The 18,463-nt window shown below is 40.8% G+C and overlaps 1 protein-coding gene across 8 annotated transcripts in view; it reads left to right on the top strand.

The window, feature by feature from the left end:
- BICD1 (BICD cargo adaptor 1) overlaps window positions 1-18,463 on the top strand; it is a 169,714-nt gene that overhangs the window by 102,144 nt on the left and 49,107 nt on the right. For all 8 annotated transcript variants that reach the window (XM_032105436.1, XM_032105442.1, XM_032105438.1 and 5 more), the window contains exon 3: window positions 17,090-17,242. In XM_032105436.1, coding sequence (XP_031961327.1) covers window positions 17,090-17,242 — 153 coding nt within the window. The remainder of the gene's footprint in view (window positions 1-17,089; window positions 17,243-18,463) is intronic.

Genomic DNA, 18,463 nt, shown 5'->3' with positions numbered 1-18,463 from the left:
ATATATTTGCCTCATTGTTTGAAAATTGCTATGTGTTGCTGTTTAACCATTTGCATGATGGCATGCTAAGTCAGAGGAAAAAACAACCAGACAAACCCTCAGTGCTTCTCTTTTCTGTAGAAGTGAATGAATTTTCTTGTCCTCTGTGTGCAACACTTCACTTAGAGCTCACGAATGGAGTTTTTAGCTGTTAATGATAATAGTGATGAAACCAATTCTTTTTTTTCTGAAAAGTCTCTGCTGTGCTCTGTAGGCAGGGAAGTGCTTCAGTAACTGCTGTAATTAAAACCTTTCTCCTTTGGAACATATGGCAGGATGGGATAAACAGGCAGGAAGAAGTAAGCTTTGTGTGAAACACACAGTGGGAAAAAGTGCTTTGGTTGGAGAGAGGCACAATTTTATAAATTAAAAAAGTGCCCAAAACCAGCCATGGTTTGCCTTCTGTGAGTAAGAGACTGGCTCCCTATAAATGCTGTCGCACATGTTTTGGCTGGGCACACTAAGTGTGCTCTAAGCTTGTCTTTTTTAGGGGTAAGATGAAGGTGTGTTTGCAGTTCAAGAGAATCTTCTCCAAAAGAACACCCTGCCTACAAAGAAACCAAACCCAAGGTAGCTACAGCAGACTGCGTATAGCTCGCATTCATTCTGAATAGTGCTCTTTCAAAAAAGAAAGCCCACAAATTAGCAGAAATGAGCTCTCTGTATGGGATTTCCTTTTAGAACCACTAACATTACCATGGTGGGCAGTCCATAATATTTGATTCCACAGGAAACAGAAAAATACTTTCTACCTCACCCTCAAAATGTTGTATTTCATAGGTGAGTAATTTTCTAATCTTATGGAAATGATAAAGATTATCTCGATAAGCGAGGACCAGTGATGCCTGGTGCTGCCATCTGTTCAGCTCCCTGCCTACTTGGTGAGGCAATTTAACCAGCCTGTTCCTATAGCACACATTTATCTCATTCATATGAGGGATAAAATACTGTGGAAATAAATTCTGCTTGCAGTAACATTATTTTTTTAACCAAGACATGTTTTGCTAATTTCCTACCTCCCTATATAAATGCATACATTGTTTTGAATGCTAATAGAAAATCTGTACTGTTTTAAATGTGCTCTAATTCAAGGTGGATAATTTGTACAGATTTGTTATCATGAGATTTTTTTTTTTTTCCCTTAATGGGATGTTGAGGCACTGAGGCTCAGATCCCCATTTTTAGTAACTGGCTGCCCTCTTGCATTTTTTAGTTTCTTTGACACTTGCTGATCTGTGTGAGATGATGGAGGAAGTTTGTGTTGCATCCTAAAGCTCAGAAATTCCTGGAATTCTTGTACCCCTAACTGAAGTGTATTGTTTTCCCTACCCAAGGTTCAAAAATTGTAATCTTTTTTTCCAGTGCTCCTGATATTGAAGAGCTTTTGACAGATCTAATATGCATCTGTTTGATTCTTCTTTATATATTGCAAAAGAAGACCCAGACTCTGTCATGTAGCAACTCCCTTTCACACGCATTTTGTGCGCTCAAACATGGAAATCACTAGCAACACTCAGCACTTTCCCTGATGGAGTATTTAAAGAACCTCCCATCCTTTTTGGTTTGTTATTCAATTATAGGGTATTACAACTGTCTTTCTCTGTAAAGAAAGGTTTTTTCACTTTGAGAAATCCCTTCTCCATAAACTCTTCTGTCTCATTCCCCATTTACTTCCAAAGCTGTGTACCAATGCTAAATCCAAGTTTCTAATTGAGATTCTAGGCAGGAAAAATTCCATCGTTGGCTTTTGTTCTCCTGTGAAAGCCCATACTAATGGAAACTGCCTTATATAAAACAGTCCCCTTTCACCTTGGAAAACAAAGAAGAGTTCCTGTCTGAAACAAGTACTGTGGCATTTCGGTGTTTTCAAAGAGCTGTGCTGAGCTTTGTTCTGAGCCTTGACTGTCCTTATCAGCTCGATTCACACTCAGCACCGGTGTTGGGGTGATGAAATACCTGGTGCTGGCACAAGTGGGGCCGTCTCTGAGCCAAATCCTAGGGCTGGGAGAAGGGGAGCCCTCAGGCTTTGTGCAGAGCCTGGCAGAGAATTGGTGCTTCACCCCAGGGCCAGTGCAAGAAAACAGCTGTGCTGTAGGCTGGTGTAGGCTGTGGGACCTGCTGCCCTCTTACCCATCCCTTCCAGTCTTGCACTTAGCAGAAACATCCCATTCACATCTCACCAAACTGACAGTGTGTGTGAGTTTCCTATCTGAATTCTTCCCCTGATTGTCCTGGATTTGGGTCAGACTTAGGATTTCTTTATAAAAGAAAAGGGATGATGGCATGGGGTATCTCTTACCACTGTCTATTACACCTAAGTGAAACGTGTGAAGGGACTTCTGTTGTAGGGGAAAAATAAGATTTGTTTGTGATTCGTCAAGTTCTGACTGGTTTTGATTTATTACCCTTCATCTCAAGCAAACATTCAGGGCCTTGTCAACAGGAAAAAAAGACCTATTATAATATCTATGATAGGAGATCTATCATATGTCTTATATTTGATATTATGATTGATGGTTTCTGCTGTATGCTTTTAATGTGGGTTGATTAACACACACTAGCTGGTATAGGTTAAAATATGCATTCTCACCTATGATCTTAAAATGAAGGGAGAATTTGGGAGGAAATTTTAGTTAAAAAAAAAAAAAGGAATTTGATTGCCATAAGATATCCTGAGGCTTACTAATACTATTTGAGACTGGTTTGTCTCTGTCCAAGAGACAGCCAACACAGTGACAGAGACTGCTGCTGTTGGTCTGTTTCTGGTTTTTGTTACTGGGGTGTAATATTTTCTTCCTTTTTAGCAAATAAATAGCTTAAAACATTTGTCAAGGTTGAGATACGAATGCATTTTATTGATCAGGTTTGGCAAGGGATCAGCCTGCAAGATTAGCAATCTTTTTTATTTTCTTGCAAATTTGAATTTAGCTATTAAACATTATTTGTATGTTTTTCATTAACCCCTTGTTTCATTAACCCAAATGGTGGATATTGGGGAGAAATTAGTATTTGATGCGAGTTCAGCACACTGATGCCTCAGTTGAGAAAAAGTTGAATAAGAAGTAAAGGTTGGAGGGGCAAAAGAACAAAACATTTTGACAGTCTTTAGTGGGAAGAAAAAAGACCAGAAATGGTAGAGAGAGCAAAAATGGAATTGGTAGTGATGTTAGGAATGGTGGGATGTTTTTATTGCTGAATTTAGAACAAATCAGGGCAGGAAAAGCTTTCAGTACAACGTTTAGATTTAAGAAAAGATGTACTGGAATTTCTCTGGGTCACCCAAACACTTCCCTAAGAGAATGAGAAAAAAAGAAAATGAAAGTCTGTTTGGGATGGGATGTTTAGTTTTGCTTGAAATCTGCCTTCTCTGTTAGGAAACTAGCAGGCCTACTCTGAAATATGTAGCGTACTGAGTAAAAGCAGTTTCTAAATACAACAGCAGATTGGGCAGGGTCAAACAGGAGCCTGTCAGAACAGTGGTACAGCACTCCAGTCCCTTAAGGGGATGGACTGAGGAAAATGTTTAGGCTTTATGCTGCATTTATTTACAAAAAAAGGGTACTGGTAGAAGGGGTTGTGATACTGTAGTGTGTGGGCTAATACCCAAGAGCACATCTGCATTCTGTCTGGATGCTCCTGAAACGCAGCTAACATCATCTCTGAGGGACTCAAGAGTGTGGGGGGAAATCATTTAGGATTCAAAGGCTCCCATCTTGTCCTTTGGTTGCTATGTGAGAGCTGTCTTCAAAAGCTTCCCATTTAGTGATGATAGCTTGAAAGGTCCACAGGGAAAGTGATGGTTCCTACTTTCTGAGGACCAAGGCCAGAAATCGATTTTTAGCTTAAACTTGAAGCTTTGAACTGCACATAGAAAGAATCTCATACTTTATGGAAACCCAGGGATTTTGACATGGTACCTCCCAGGGTGCACAATGTCTGTGATTTGTAATAGGGATTTTCTTTTCCTAAAACAGCTCAGCTGCAGCTACAGCGCTCCTGTGGCAGACACCAAACTGCTGCAAAGCAATGGCCACCCTACTCTGGAACATGAAACTGGGTAGCACTTTGATTTCATGTACTGGGGCAGATTGGTCACTTGATCTTAAGGAGTCTCAATTAACTGAGGGAGGACGAGGGCAAAGAACAGACAGATGTGGCTGCAGGTTTAGTTTTTTCTCCTTATTTCTGTCTTTCACAAGATGTACCTATGTTATGGAAGTTTCAATGTGATCAAAGGCAGAGACTATTAAACAAGGGGTAATGCACTGCCAAAGGTTGTGATTACACCAGAAGTTCTGTTTAGGGGGATTTTTCCCATTCTGCCCTTGTATTTGGCAATGTCCTACATTACCCTGCACAGAGAGCCTGGTGTAGGTGTGCTGTGTATCCCATGACCCATACATATGTATATATATATATATTTGTAGGGAGGCACACAGGATGAGGAAGATGCCAAGTCGATTCTCTGATTGATATTCTGGATAAACTCACCCTCAGTATAATAATTAAGAGCCCAAGGAATTGTTGCAGCCTGGATTGTTTTCCCTGTAGACACTGGCAGCAGTATTTCAGTGATGAAAAACCTGACAATAGTCCACAGCTGTGTAGGTATGACATAGAATATATTGATGAGTTAATGAAGGGGAGTTCACAAACTTCATTTTATTCCTGTTGCTTGTCTGAATTCTGACTCAGTTCAAGTGTGATGTTGTTTTTTTCTCCCTGAGGTTGGCTGTTATTTTATTAGATTGATTATTCTGCTGCACGTTTTGCAGTGTACAACTGAGTTCAGTTGTGCTGTATCAGGCCACTGGGCATACAACAGAATTAGGAGTGAAAAACTTGCATTTAAATAATTATTTGCTGAAACTGATACTGAATTTCATTAGTAATGATGGCATGTCAAGGTCATGGTTGAATGCTCTAAAAACTCAGAGAAAATTTAAGAACACTGTGATGAATTTGGAGCCACCCTCTGAAGTTTTGCTGTATTTTATATAAAAAATAAGTTAGGCAAAACCAAAAGGAGCTTCAGCTATCAATCAGCAGTGGTCTGCTGGGAGGATAGGAAGCAGAGGGAACAATGAAGACTTTGGACTGCAATCCTTCACTGCCAAGGAAGTTTCTTAACAGTACCTGGAGATTTATAGTCCAGCACCTCCCTGCCTTGCACCTTGGGGGCATGGCTGAAGGCTGGACGGGGAAGCTGTCACACTGCTCTCGTCTCCCCAGGCCACTAAGCCTGCCAGGGCCAACAGCGGGGCCAGTCTGGCACCCCCATTTCACCCAGCTGTCACTGGCAGGCTTGAAGGCTTGAGAGAAGGCTGAGTTCAGAATTTGGAAACACTGATACTGACATAGATGAGGCTTAGGTGAACATGTCTTTGAAAATCAACATTTTCCCCTCTACTTCTCACATGAATGTGTTTTTCTAGATTTCCATAAATCTGGAAAGAAAATAGTTCTTCATTTATCAAGGTCCTTGAGCACAGCTTCAGCAAGGACAAGCAAACTCCTTCCTTTTCTTGCTGTAGCTGAGCCCCCAGAGCTGCTGAGTCCCTTTGCTCATGTGTGCTGTAATGATCATCAAGATTACTTGATATTTGCCATGACATACTGTCCTCCTCATGCCACAAGGTGTTTATAGAAAATTATCAGTGCTTTAGTGGATTTGTCTTCAGGTTACTGAAGGGCTGTTTGCAGGGCTTTTTTGTGGCTGTTCCCAGTTAGGTCTTTTATCTGTATCTTAGTAATATATCAATAATCTGTTTAAGCAGAAGGCTTCTGCTATCAGACCAACACCCAGGGTGAGCTGGCTGAAAGTCTAGCAGAAACAAATGGTGAAAGGAAAACAAGCAGTGGTTTTAAGGGGGAACGCAAGAGAGTAGAAAAAAATAGATTTAAATATAACTTTAATACCCATATCTAAACAATCCCATAACTTGCTTGATACTTTACTCCCTGAGCAAATACAGAATTTTATGGCATTTTTTTTCCATTTTGGTACATTGCAGGCAGTTAATGATACTCGGTGTTTATTCAATTCCCAAAGGAATAATTTAATTCTAAGGCTGTGCAGCTATAGGCAACATGCTACAATAATCTCTGTGAGAACTGCAGCATTAATAGTCAGTCCGTGCACTGTGTTCTTATGGCATGTATTACATCTGTATTTCTGTCCTGCATGCTGAGCAGTAAGAATCTTGTTTGCTCAGCCTTTTAAGGAAAAGGTAAGAAAACTGTCAATGTGAAAATTACTTCTGCTGACTGTTATATATATATATATATATACACACACCATGTAAATGTGTGAAATTTACAGTCTGTATTAAAATTTAAATGGAAGGGCAGATTATAAACAGCCAAGGTCAGGTTTCAAATCAGTTTATATTGAACAGTGAAGAGTACTACATTGTTACAGCCACACTACCTGGGTACAGGTATTTTCACTGTCCATATCAATAAATTCAAGTAACCTTCAGTGCAATTTACTTTATAAAATCTTTTATGTGGGCATTTGTATTCATGAATCACCATGTGTGCTGCAATGAGTAACAGTTATGTGTAAAATTCGGTCCTAAAAGCTGTGGTTTACAGACAGATGAGGTACTTACCTTTGACTATATTTGCCACCTAGGTTACTCAAATATATGCTCTAAAATAAAAACCCTAAGGCTTTGATGAGAAAAAGTCATTAGTCATCAAGCCATGTTCATCTTTTTAATATTAATCAACTGCTGTTTCTGAATTGATGTTTCTGCTCATGCCACAGAAGAATTAGTGGGGGTGGGTGGGTGCTCTGCACACAAGGTCAAATAAGCTGCAGAATGCTGTGCTGCTTTTTGCAGCAGATGGGTAATGTTACATGGATTTTAATTACTGCAGTTGCTCCTGACTTTGAGGAAGTACTCTCCCTTAATAATGACAGATTTGGCCACATAATTATATTTAAATTTTGTGGCTCAGATGTGTTTGTTTAAAGATGCCATGCCTCTGCCCATCTGGAGAAGAATAATTACTGAAGTTTAACTTTCTTGTTCCTCTTTTCATAGCAGCTTTTATACTGTATTGATATTTTTCAAGGGGAACTTGAAAGAGCCTGTTGTCATTGGGAGGGTGGTGGGTGTAGATTCACAGAGCTTTTAAAACACCTCTGCAGCTGGCAATCTGCAGGAATAATTTTGTTGAGGGAAGCTCTGCTATGAGCATGGGCTTATGGAGCCCTTTGATGTTGAGCTCTCACAGCTCCTCTGCAGCACAATAAAGAATGTACCAGCAGATGACCCCTTGAAATAGATTTGTACCTGTGAAGAGTTTTTTTTATCTCCTTTAGCCACTTATTCACTCCACTTTCTAGAAAGTATTAAAGGTTTCTTCTTTCTCTCAATGTATTTCTCCCCTCCCAATCCAGTGTGAGGAACAGCGAAGGAATACTGTGTTACTTGGGGGTCTCCTATTCTTTTTCCCTGCCAGTATCTACTTTTTGTTGTTTCTCATTGCCCATCTCCCTGTATGTCATGCAAGGGCATCTAAAGACTTTGCTCTGTGGTGGGAACTATCTGGAATCCTCATTTCTTACCTGCTCTTCTGGTTGTAGGAGAGAGAGAGATGGCTGAAGATGAGTAGAGTGGGCAAATGGAAATCTCCTGCAGAGAGGAACAGATGCATTTCTTTTCCTGCCTTCTGTGGGTAGGAGAAGAAATGCTGTTTTCTTCTTTCAGTGTGAAAGACTGTTTCAGATTTGACATTCAAAATAGATCTCTGGCAAAAGCAAAAGTAAAGCCAGGAAGCAAGTTTCTGAGAAGGGTGATGGGGTTGTTGGAAGTCTTTAACAAGAGATCAGATGGATACCAGGAATGATATAGTTGCTCTTATCCTGGGAAAGATAAATGGACTACTGAATGTTGCCCAGGGGCACCTTTGAGATCCATTTTTTATTACTTTTATGATCTTTGGTAAGCTGAGGATCAGGATTAGTTACATGTCTGATTAATTTAAACCCCTGCTAATTTAGCTGCACAGTCCCAAGGACCAGATTTATTGGTACTGCTGCTCAGCCCTGGTTCTGCATATGAACTCCCTCATCTTTCTGTGCTCTCACCCAGTCCTGCAGCACAGCCTGCCCAGAGCAGGGGAGAGCAGAGGCACTTGCTCACAGGCATGGATGTTGCAGTGCCTGTCTGGTGTTCACAAGACCAAAGGTTGGCTTGGTGTGCAAAGTGGAAAAAGCAGAGTGTGAGTAGTGTTGTAAGGAAGTGCAGGATGGGGAGGCTGAGCTGAGAGCCCCCATCTGGCATGTGCATCCCTCAGCAGCATGGCTCGATTACTGATGTGAGGAAAAAAGGGAAGGTAGGACCGAGCCAGCAGCGAAGTGTAATTAAAATAGCTCCAAGTCCTGAGGAGGAGAGGCAGTCACCATGGGGAATGGAAAGCTTACAAGGAGCATAGCTGTGTGCCTGAAACATGGGACAGTGGAGCCACTGCCCAGTTACTGTGGTGACTGGGGACAGGTTAGCACAGCGAGCTCTGAAACCATCCTGACAGCAAAAGGTAAGGAAAGACAGAAGAAAGCTGTGAAAGCAAAGAGCCAACAAACAGGGACATGTCTTTCCATACCAACCAAGCATAATGGAGCCTAAAATAGTAGAGCTCACCCCTCTTATTTGGGCACTTTGGTGGCTTTTTCTCTTTCCTCCTTTCCTCCTTCAGGCATTCACTTTTCTGCTCCCAGCTCCTCAATGTTTCAGTGCATACAGTGAAATCCTAGTCCTGCTGAAGGCTATATTAATTTTACAATTTACATCAGTGGGGCTGGGTTTCCACCTCTGGAACTTGGAACAGATCATACAGTTGTAGCTGAGCAGTAAGCATATTCAAATTAGAAATGACATGTTTTCCTGTTCCCTACCTCCTGCTAGCACCAGTGCCTGTGTGTCCAAACTGTCAGCAAAGTCGGGGAGTATGAACACCATTAAAACTGTCTTCTTTGTTTGTTTTCTGGAGTGACTTGCTGCCCTTGATCTGGCTAGTGATGTGAAAGGTAGCACTGGCCCAAGGGAGGGTCAGGACCTGGGAACAGCAGCTGTGGGACTGATGAGCTTAAACTGATCACAGCCCCACACCCTGTTAGCACAAGTTTTCTTTTGTCGGTTAGCTGGTGCCCCTTTTGGGTCTGGAAGGAAATTTGGCATTTTGGATCTGACAGATGGCCTCTCAAAGAGATACATATAACTGGCAGATGCTTCTTCTAAGTGATCAGTTAGGCTTTAAAACCAGCTCTTGGCCTCTTGATGAGCTTGAAAAGGACTGTGCAGCTTCTCCATCAAAAACCCTGCCTTGAGGCATTGTCATGTAGAATCACTGCTGTTGGCTTCTTAAACTGTATATAGAAAGTGACAACACAATAGGAAAGGTTATAACTGGGAAAAAAAAATTCCATCCAGCCCAACATGCCCCAGATCCACCCCTTCTTTATTTTTTTCTTTGAACTAATATGTCAAGAGCAATTTGGGTTTGGTATCTTTATAATACTACTCATCCAGCCACGAGGTAATTGGGTGATGTGGAATGGGCAACAGCCCCCTGCTTCAGAGAGTGCAGACCTGAAAAAAAGGAGGCTCAGAGGAGACCTTATTGCTTTCCAGAACTACCTGAAAGGAGGTTGTAGCCAGGTGAGGGTCAGGCTCATCTCCCAACTGAAGATTGTTAGGATAAGAAGAAATGGCCTCAAGTTGCACCGGGAGGGGTTTAAATTAGATATTAGGAAAAAATTTCTTCACCAAAAGGATTGCTAAGTACTGGAACAGGCTGCTCAGGGAAAGTGATTGGGTCAGAATGCTGGGGGTAATTACAAGATCTGTAAACATTGCACTTATGGACATGGTTTAGTGGTGGCCTTGGCAGTCCTTGATGTGATGGTGACAGAACATGATCTTGTCAGGTCTTTGGTCTGCATGTGCATCCTCCCTCCACCAGCACCCTCTGTCTCCTGCCATCCCTGACAGGCAATGTGGTTTATCCTAAGGCAGGTGCACCAGGTGGGAATTGCAAGAGGACCTGTCTGGATGCTCACGTAGTTAATGCCCTGCAGAGGTGGGAGAGCCACGAGGGTTGTGATTGACTTTGGTACACATCAGCTTTTCTGCCACACTTGATTAACAGTTTAATTTGAAGATCTTACGGGTCTTTTCCAACCTAAATGGTTCTGTAAGTAGGAGCAGGACTGCTCTTTGGACTGTGGGTGAACATGATTTTGTCCACTGGTACCTGGAGAAATTTGAAAGCCATTCTAGGCCTGATGGACTGCAGGGAATGCTGTGTTTGCAGGATGTTGTTATCAGCCTGCTCCAAGGCACGGATGTGTCATTGCCTTTCTTTTATCCAGTCAGTGTGGAGTTTAGAAATAAATCCTCCCACTTCTTGGATATGTTTAATGCCACTAGAGCTGCAGGAGACAGATGAGTAGCAGAGTTTTAAATTTAAACAAAATGACATCCACAATGTCCTCCTCATGGCAAAATTTGTTCCAGCCAATTGATATTTTGCTATTTGCAATGATCATATGATCATGCATGATGCCATTCCACAGATATGCAGAAGAATCATTTTAACCGAACAGTGCTGTAACCCTGGAGTCTGAATTTTCTCTCACTCTGTTTTGATAAAGTTTAGTTTGGTGAAGTTTCTCATCCTTTGAAGGAATTAAGAATATTATAGCAGTGTTTGTTACACAGTGCTGATATTAATTATAAATAAGTGTAATTAATACATTAAGAGAATTTATGTATAATTAGTGCACTAATAGTAAGGCATTAATTGCTGTAAATGCAGTCAAATCAAACCATTGTTTTTCAGATAATATGCATGATTAGAGATTTGTGGTTCATACCATCTTATAAAGAAATCATCATAATATTATGTGACCATGATACCCAGCAGGAAAATTTAATACCTGAACTACCAGAACATTCCTTAGTTCTATCTTTTTATATATAGTTATATATGAAAGTCAATAAAATAGCTTTGTGGGGATCTATACATAGCAAGATTTACAATGTTAAATATTATGGGTTTCAAACTCTGTGGTAAGTACATAAATGGGCCATTTAATTGCCCTTGATACAAATTCACCCTACTTCTGTAGATTTAGCTATTCCAATTAAATGCACTGAGCATTTCAGATGATTAAATTATTAGATGTATTGTAAATGCTTTATTTGAGATCTGTTGCTGGTGAAGGAATTTGAAACATCCATTATCATGATCTGGCTTCTAATCAGTATGCTATAGCCAACAAATATATGGCTTTTTTCATGCTTGGCTTTGATAGTGCTGCCATTCTGTAAGTAAATCCATGGAAGGGAAAGATTATAAGTACTTACATTATGCTACAGTTACACTTCCAAAAATATCTTGTGCACAATAGCATGTTTATTTTCTTGGTTTTTAGACAGTAAGTGATATATCTAAAGCTAAGGAATGTCAGGATCATACATAATTTCAAAAGTTAGTGGTTTCTGGGTTTGGACAATAGGAGCTGTATTCATGTTCTTAAAGTAGGATGTCAATAGAGCTGCTTAGAGCAGATACAATATAATAAACTCTAATAAAGACACCTGAATGAAGCTTTTTGAAGGATTAAATCAGAAAAATTCAGGTTAAAAAAGAGGATGCAGGCTGCTGGCAGTGATTAAAAAAATCTTTGAAATAATTTATTTTGGGATGTAGAGGTATCTGTGTTTTGAAATAGAAGCAAAAATAGTTCTGTATGAGATGCTCCAGCCCTGCTTAGCTGGGCATCTGCATGTATGAATCAGGAGGATTGAGGTGCAAATTTGACAAAAGGGTCAGACCAGGTCACCTAAGGTCTTCCACAAAATCCCTTCATGTTTTTAAATACACCGGGAAGCATGGAAAATGCCATTCTTTCAGTTCAAGTTGAGTATTCCTGTATATGAGGGAGGGAACTTTAAGGCTTGTGTAGAGGACTCTGGGGGCTTAAAACACTTGATGACAAATAAAGAAAATGGTTTTTGCTCTTGTATTGCCACTGTCATTCTCTTTCCTCTCAACCCCTGTTGAATTGAATTTGCTATCGCTATAACTGTTCTTCATAAAAAATACGTCTTTTATTTTCCTCTGCAGAATAAAGTAAACGTGACATACAAATTTACAGTGAGACTTGTCAACAAACACACAAGATCATGGATCTTAGGCTGAGCATAAGCTTTCTCTTATATTCGATTTACTACTACTGCAATAACACTGTCGTCAGATTGAATGGGATTTTATCCTGCATCACCTATAAAACAATGCCATTAAAGTGGAAGTAGACAATTTTATCATTGTTCTCTTGCTCTCTTGTGAGTTACGAAAATTGAAAAGTTATGCACAACATCACGCTATGGCTTGCATATTCCAACATATAAGTAGGGATTTAGTCTGGGTAGTTTGGGGCATATAATTAATTGATGATTTATAAGGCTGTTTTTCAGTGTGCAAAATAGTATGTTTTGCTGCAGTAAGGATCTGAAATCTCTTAATGAACATTTGTTTGAACAGAATGTATGGAAAAAGCCCAAACACTAGTTCCACAATTTTTGAGGGGGATAAAAAGCAGTAGACAAAATACAGAAATAAAAAAACCCCTCCTTTATGTACTCCAACATAGGGGACAACCAAATTGGTTAATGGGACTGCATTCACTTTAAAAAGAAGGCTTCAAAACACTGCCACTTTCCAAGAAATTCAGTTTGTTTGTTCACAGTTCAGGAAACCAGAAGCCACTGGAATTCACTTCTCACCTCAGAGATGAGAGTACCCAGCTTTAGGGGTCCCTTCACTTTCTTTAGGTGAATTGATAGGCCACAGGAGCATAACAGGTGCCTTCCTAGGGCAGTACTTGCGAGTGTTCCACATGAAAATTGTGTATTTTTTCATAGTGTTCAACATTAGCAATTTCCATTCCTTCATTTTGAAGTGCCTTCTCACTTGCAATTTTTGGTATTACACAATGTATTGCAATGGATCCACACACACTTAATACAACCTGCTCTGCATGTAGCATATAAAATACAGCATTTAAAAAGTCTATGCTGTATCAAGAATTAACAATATATATTAATATATATTACATTTAATTTGCTAAGAAGTACAACCTTCTATTGTTTAATATTCCACTGATGCTCAGAGACCTGTCAGGATTGATGGCTGGTAGTACACAGACATGGTCCTCACCTCTGCAAAACCTAGAGATGTCTTTCACCTTTCATATATTACAATTCTGAAAATATATCTAAGTACCAGTAAATAGGTGACCTGGACAGACTTTGTCTCGACTGAGCCTCCTGTTTTTCATTTGCCATGGTCTGCTCCGTTATGTGTACATTCATTAGAGGTGCTGTGGGGCTGACATCTTCCACAATTAGTGCTCATGTATAATGAGATGCAATGCTGACAAGGACTCTCTTGTTTTCTATAGTTCCACTGAAAGGCCTTTTCCTTCTTCTTTGGCACCAATCCATTAAAGCCGTTGCACCATGTTCAGCTGGTGGCTGGGATTGAAAGTCGTTTTCAGCCATTAAAACTTTGCTCGTGTGTCATCAGCTCCACCTCTTGGATTAATTTGGTTTCTGCAGATCCAGTCCACAGTTCATAGGGGAATTCTCTCTGGGAATGTAAAACGTCCCGAGGGCAGTGCCCTAGTAAAAGCATCTGGCTCAATTGCTTTGTCCTGCAAGTTCACTGCTGGATGAGTAGTAAAGTTTAATTACAAATTACTTGACTAATAATTTGGGTCACATTGTCCTCTAGTGGCTCATGTAGATAACTGCCCTGCTGGCAAAATCCTTTTGCCTTATGTTTTTGAGTCCTCTCGTATTCTTTTCATGCAAGTCCACCAAATAAAAAATTTGCCTCTTACTGCCACTGTATAAGTACAGGAAGATCTCTCCTCTATAACTGCAGATATTTTGCTAAAGAAATATGTATTTTAAATAGTTCAAAATAACAATAAGATTGTGAGAAGATAATATATTTAATTAAAGCATTTGGTGAAAATGAATATATCCTTCATACCAACAGTAAAAGAGAATAAACTCAACATTTTTTTTTTTTTTTTTAATAGGTTCAGGACTAGTTCACTTCCCAAAAATACATAGAGGTCTTATATAAGGGAAAGCAGAATAGCCCTCCACATGTCCTGTGGCTACTCATTTGTAAACCTCAGTAACACTGGGTTTTGGGCCTGTGGAGTGGAATCACTGCCTTTCCTGGCAAGCATGGAGAGCACTATAGCACTTTGCCTTTCAGCTGGGTGTTTGCCAGCATAATGCAGATGTTTGTAGGAGGAGAGATCTGGAGCATGGAGAGTAACTCCTGGGCGTTTGCAGTGACAAAACACACATTTTACATTGCTTTGAAAAGGCGATGCCATATTCTGTGATGTGCTGAGTTGGTTTTGTCCCTGTGTCCGAGCAGTGGGATCGCTGCCAGTAAGAGGCCTTGGCCCTGGCCAGGGGAAGGGTGGCAGGCAGTGCTCAGGCAGGCATGGCACATGGGATGCCTGCCTGAGCGCTGCCTCTCCAACTGGCAAGTCTTCCTTTTCCTGCTGTTTCTTCCTTGATGAAATGTCATGAGTAAGGACAAATAGAGGCTGTGCTGCAGAAAGAGTTTCTCTGTGTGTAAGAAGAGGAGAACGATAGATGGTTCTGTTTATATCTCTAAGATTATGTAGGAAGCAGCAGTTATAAATGCTGAAGAAATGTGGTATCTCTCTTGAAGAAATGGTGGTGCACTCCAGTGAGGTGATAGCTCATGTTTTCTGTTGCAGTTTGCAATGACAGGGGAGACAAAGGAATACTCACATCTTACAGAATTCATTTTCAAGGCTTTTTCAAACGACCCTGCCTTGTACTCTATCAGGGAAATGCTATATCAAGATGCTGTAAAAATTCCTTGTTCATGTCCTCCATTTCTGGCCACCTATTTTATTCTTCCCTTTTAGAATCACAGAATCAGAAAGTGGATTGAGTTAAAAAGGACATTAAAGATCACCTAGTTCCAACCCCCCACCATGAACAGGGACACCTTCTGCTAGAGCAGGGTGCTCAAAGCCCCATCCAGCCTGGCCTTTTGGGGAGGCCTTCCTTTCCCTCGGCAGTGTTGTTGGCAGAGGCAGTTTGTATCATGAGTAGATCTGTCCTGGCTGCTGCTGCTGCTGGTTTCACCCCAGTGAGGTGCAGGCAGCGCTGCTGGGAATGGCTTGCTGAGCAGAGCTCCTCTGGGATCCTGTTAGGATGCACCCTCTCCCAGGCTCCTGTGAGCATTGGATGGATGTCAGCCAGCTCATTCCCTGGGCTGATCATCCTCAAACACTGGGAGAGTTGCAGAGCTGCTTAATTATCCTTGACACGGCAGAGTTGTGCACTTGGTGTTGTCCCCATACTGTCTCAGACTGGCACACATACCCACACCCTGCCATAGCTGGGAATGTGCTGGCAGAAGCTAAAGGTATAAAGGCAGCCTGGGGGGTATAAAATGCCTTCACCATTTGAAATCATCTGTGATGCTGTTATTACAGTTTGCTCAGAGGTTGATTAGGCAGTGATGGATGCAGGAATATACAGAGAGTTACTTTTATCTAGTGCTTTGTGACTCTTCTTCCACTGGGAATATTTTCAGTTGTTTTTGGTTAAGAAATTAGGTAGTTTCTTTATTTCTTCTTAATTAGCTGCTAGGAGGAGGGTGATTTTTTTAGTTTTCTCTAACAAAAAGTTTTAATTTTTAAAAACACTTCTGTCGAGTCTTGCATCAAAATTTTTTTTTTCATATTTTGTGAAGTTCTTCTCAAGGGGTTTTGTAATTATTTAACCTAGATGCTAAGCGAAGTTCTGTTTATCCTTAATTCAGGATGTGGGGTTTTATCCTTCATGTACCAGAGGGTGAGTGGTACAGATTGATTGATTTAGAGCTCCCTGACTACAGTTTCTGCTTGAACATTTAACTTTTTTTCAGGTAGCTATCAGGCCAGTGGTTTCCTCCCTCCACACTGGAATCTTTTACAGAAACTCATTACTGCTTCCCTGGTGTGCTCTCTCTGACGTCCCAGCAGCAAGGGGGCTCTGCCCCATCAATAAGGTCTGTCCACCAGCTGCTGTGGCAATGCTCAGGATCCTCCTGCAGGAAAGGAGATGTGATTTACCATGCCCGTTTCTATTAATCAGACAAATGCAGACTTCTCTTCAAAGTAGGGCAGGAGGTTGTTCCTGCCAACCAGCTGTATTGGTCGCTGTTCTCTTCCAGCTGTGTGTTAACTCTGTCTTCCTGTAGTGCCTTTTACATCGTGGTTATGCCAGTAGAGTCTTTCCAGAATAACCTCACTCTTGATGTCAAACTTAGAGCTGGAATTGATTTTTGGTGAAACTGATCCCTCATGTTCTCTCTCATAAGGCTGTCTGGGTACTGTATGTACTAATGGGAAAAATAAAATTGTGACTTTGTGTGTTCCCGAAGTGCTGGGTGTGATCCTGCTCAGCACAGCCAGGCGTTTGTCAGGCTTTTGACAAGTGCTGTCCACCCTGTGCCTGTCTGTGAGCCTCTCCAGTGCCTGCAGATACAAATGTGAGTGCACCTTGCTCCCTAGCAGATGTCTTTGGAGAACAGATGTCAGTACTCACTGCTTTTCTATATGAATGTAAAATGCATCCTTCGGTGGAAAACAGGTGGTAATTTTATTTAAATCCTGCTCTATTGTAGAGCAATGAAATTAATGAGATATGCTAAAGCCTTGCCAAGGTTTCCATTTCAATACGCATCTAATCTTGAAACTGTTTTAATCAGGCTTCTGTATCAGGCGTTCTTATTTCTGCATTGCCAGCACCCCCCTGAAATTATTGCTTGGCCTCAAATTAATAAGTGATGTTATTTTGATGTGCACTGTTAAATCACTTCTGTTTCAGGATTAATTTGTGTCTGGCCTTTTCTAAAGGCAGTGTTGAGCATTAAAGTGGCTGTGCACGAATGGTGATGTACTTGTGTTTTCTCCTGGCAGAATAACGAGATGGTGGAACTGCAGAGGATACGAATGAAAGATGAGATTCGAGAGTACAAGTTTCGAGAGGCGAGACTGCTGCAGGACTACACTGAGCTGGAAGAAGAAAACATCACTTTACAGAAACTGGTGTCCACACTGAAACAAAATCAAGTAAGCATCACAAGATTCAAGGCACTGTACTGTAAATTGGCACTGTTTTCTCCAATTTCCATAATGTGATCCTGCACAGCACTTTGATAGAATTTTCTTTGTATGCTTGGGGTTTTTTTTCAGTTGGGTTTTTGCTGATCACTTACTCTAAAATGGTGTTACTGGCCATTTTTGAAATATGGGGAGGCCCTTACCTCAGTTTTGAAAAATTCTGGTGGAATATGTCGTTGCAGAACTATGTAATCACAGAGGAATTATTAAAAGAGATAGAGTTGCATATTTTTGCTTCATGCTTTTCCTGTTCCTTAGGAGCTCGGTGTCCAGTGGCTAGTTGTCCTTTAAAGTGAGCAAAAGACATTTGGTCTCCTGTCAGAAGAGTTAACTTGTGGTGATCGAAGTTTAAATATCCAGGTTAGATGGTGTAACACTTCCTGCCTTTTTGGTGCTGTCCAGACCATCATAACATTGCACTTTGTAACACCCTCTCTTCACCTGCTCTCAGAGGGTCACAGCTCTGCACTGCAGCCCCTGGTTGTGTCCTGACCTATTGCCTGGTGCACTTGGGGCTTCTGTGGAAGAGACAGCCTTGTCAAACTTTCTGATGGCAGCCCTGGAACAAAGCTGCCTTATTCCTGCAGGAATAAGTGGTGCTATTTCAGCTCTCTTATACTGCTTTTTTACTGCTCTAGCACAAGTGTGATTAAAACACTTAAAACAACAGAGCTGTGCCACAGGGAATACACAGGTACTGGAAATGGGTGCATAATTTCCTTATTTATGAAGGTGCCTAGTCTTTCACACTCCTGAAACTGAATTTACAGCAGATCATCTCTGTTGTGAGAGTTATTTACCTAGCCAGAAAATTCCTCCTTTGAGGCATGGATTTTTTTTCTCATCAACCTCGTAGGAGACATTTTCACATTTTCAGGAAGTATGTGACCTCTCTATGGACTGTCCTAGTTTCCCCTGAAAATGAAATCTGTTTGCAAGTGTTTATATTTGTCATAATAATTCATTCTTACTGAAACCAAATGCCAACAGTCTGTGGAGAGAAAAAACATTGCCACATTTTGAATGGCTCTAAAAATCAGTCATTTTGCATCGCAGATCCATGCACTTGTGGTTCCTAAAGGTACTTTAATCTACAAGATAAAATTTTAAGAGCATTTTATACTTTAATGCTTGAATTTACAAAACTGTATGTTGTAAGTCTTGGTGCTA

This window comes from Corvus moneduloides, chromosome 4, assembly GCF_009650955.1.
Source record: "Corvus moneduloides isolate bCorMon1 chromosome 4, bCorMon1.pri, whole genome shotgun sequence".
NCBI classification, from domain to species: domain Eukaryota; kingdom Metazoa; phylum Chordata; class Aves; order Passeriformes; family Corvidae; genus Corvus; species Corvus moneduloides.
The sequence above is the reverse complement of the archived record's forward strand: the minus strand, read 5'-3'. Positions and strand labels throughout refer to the sequence as shown.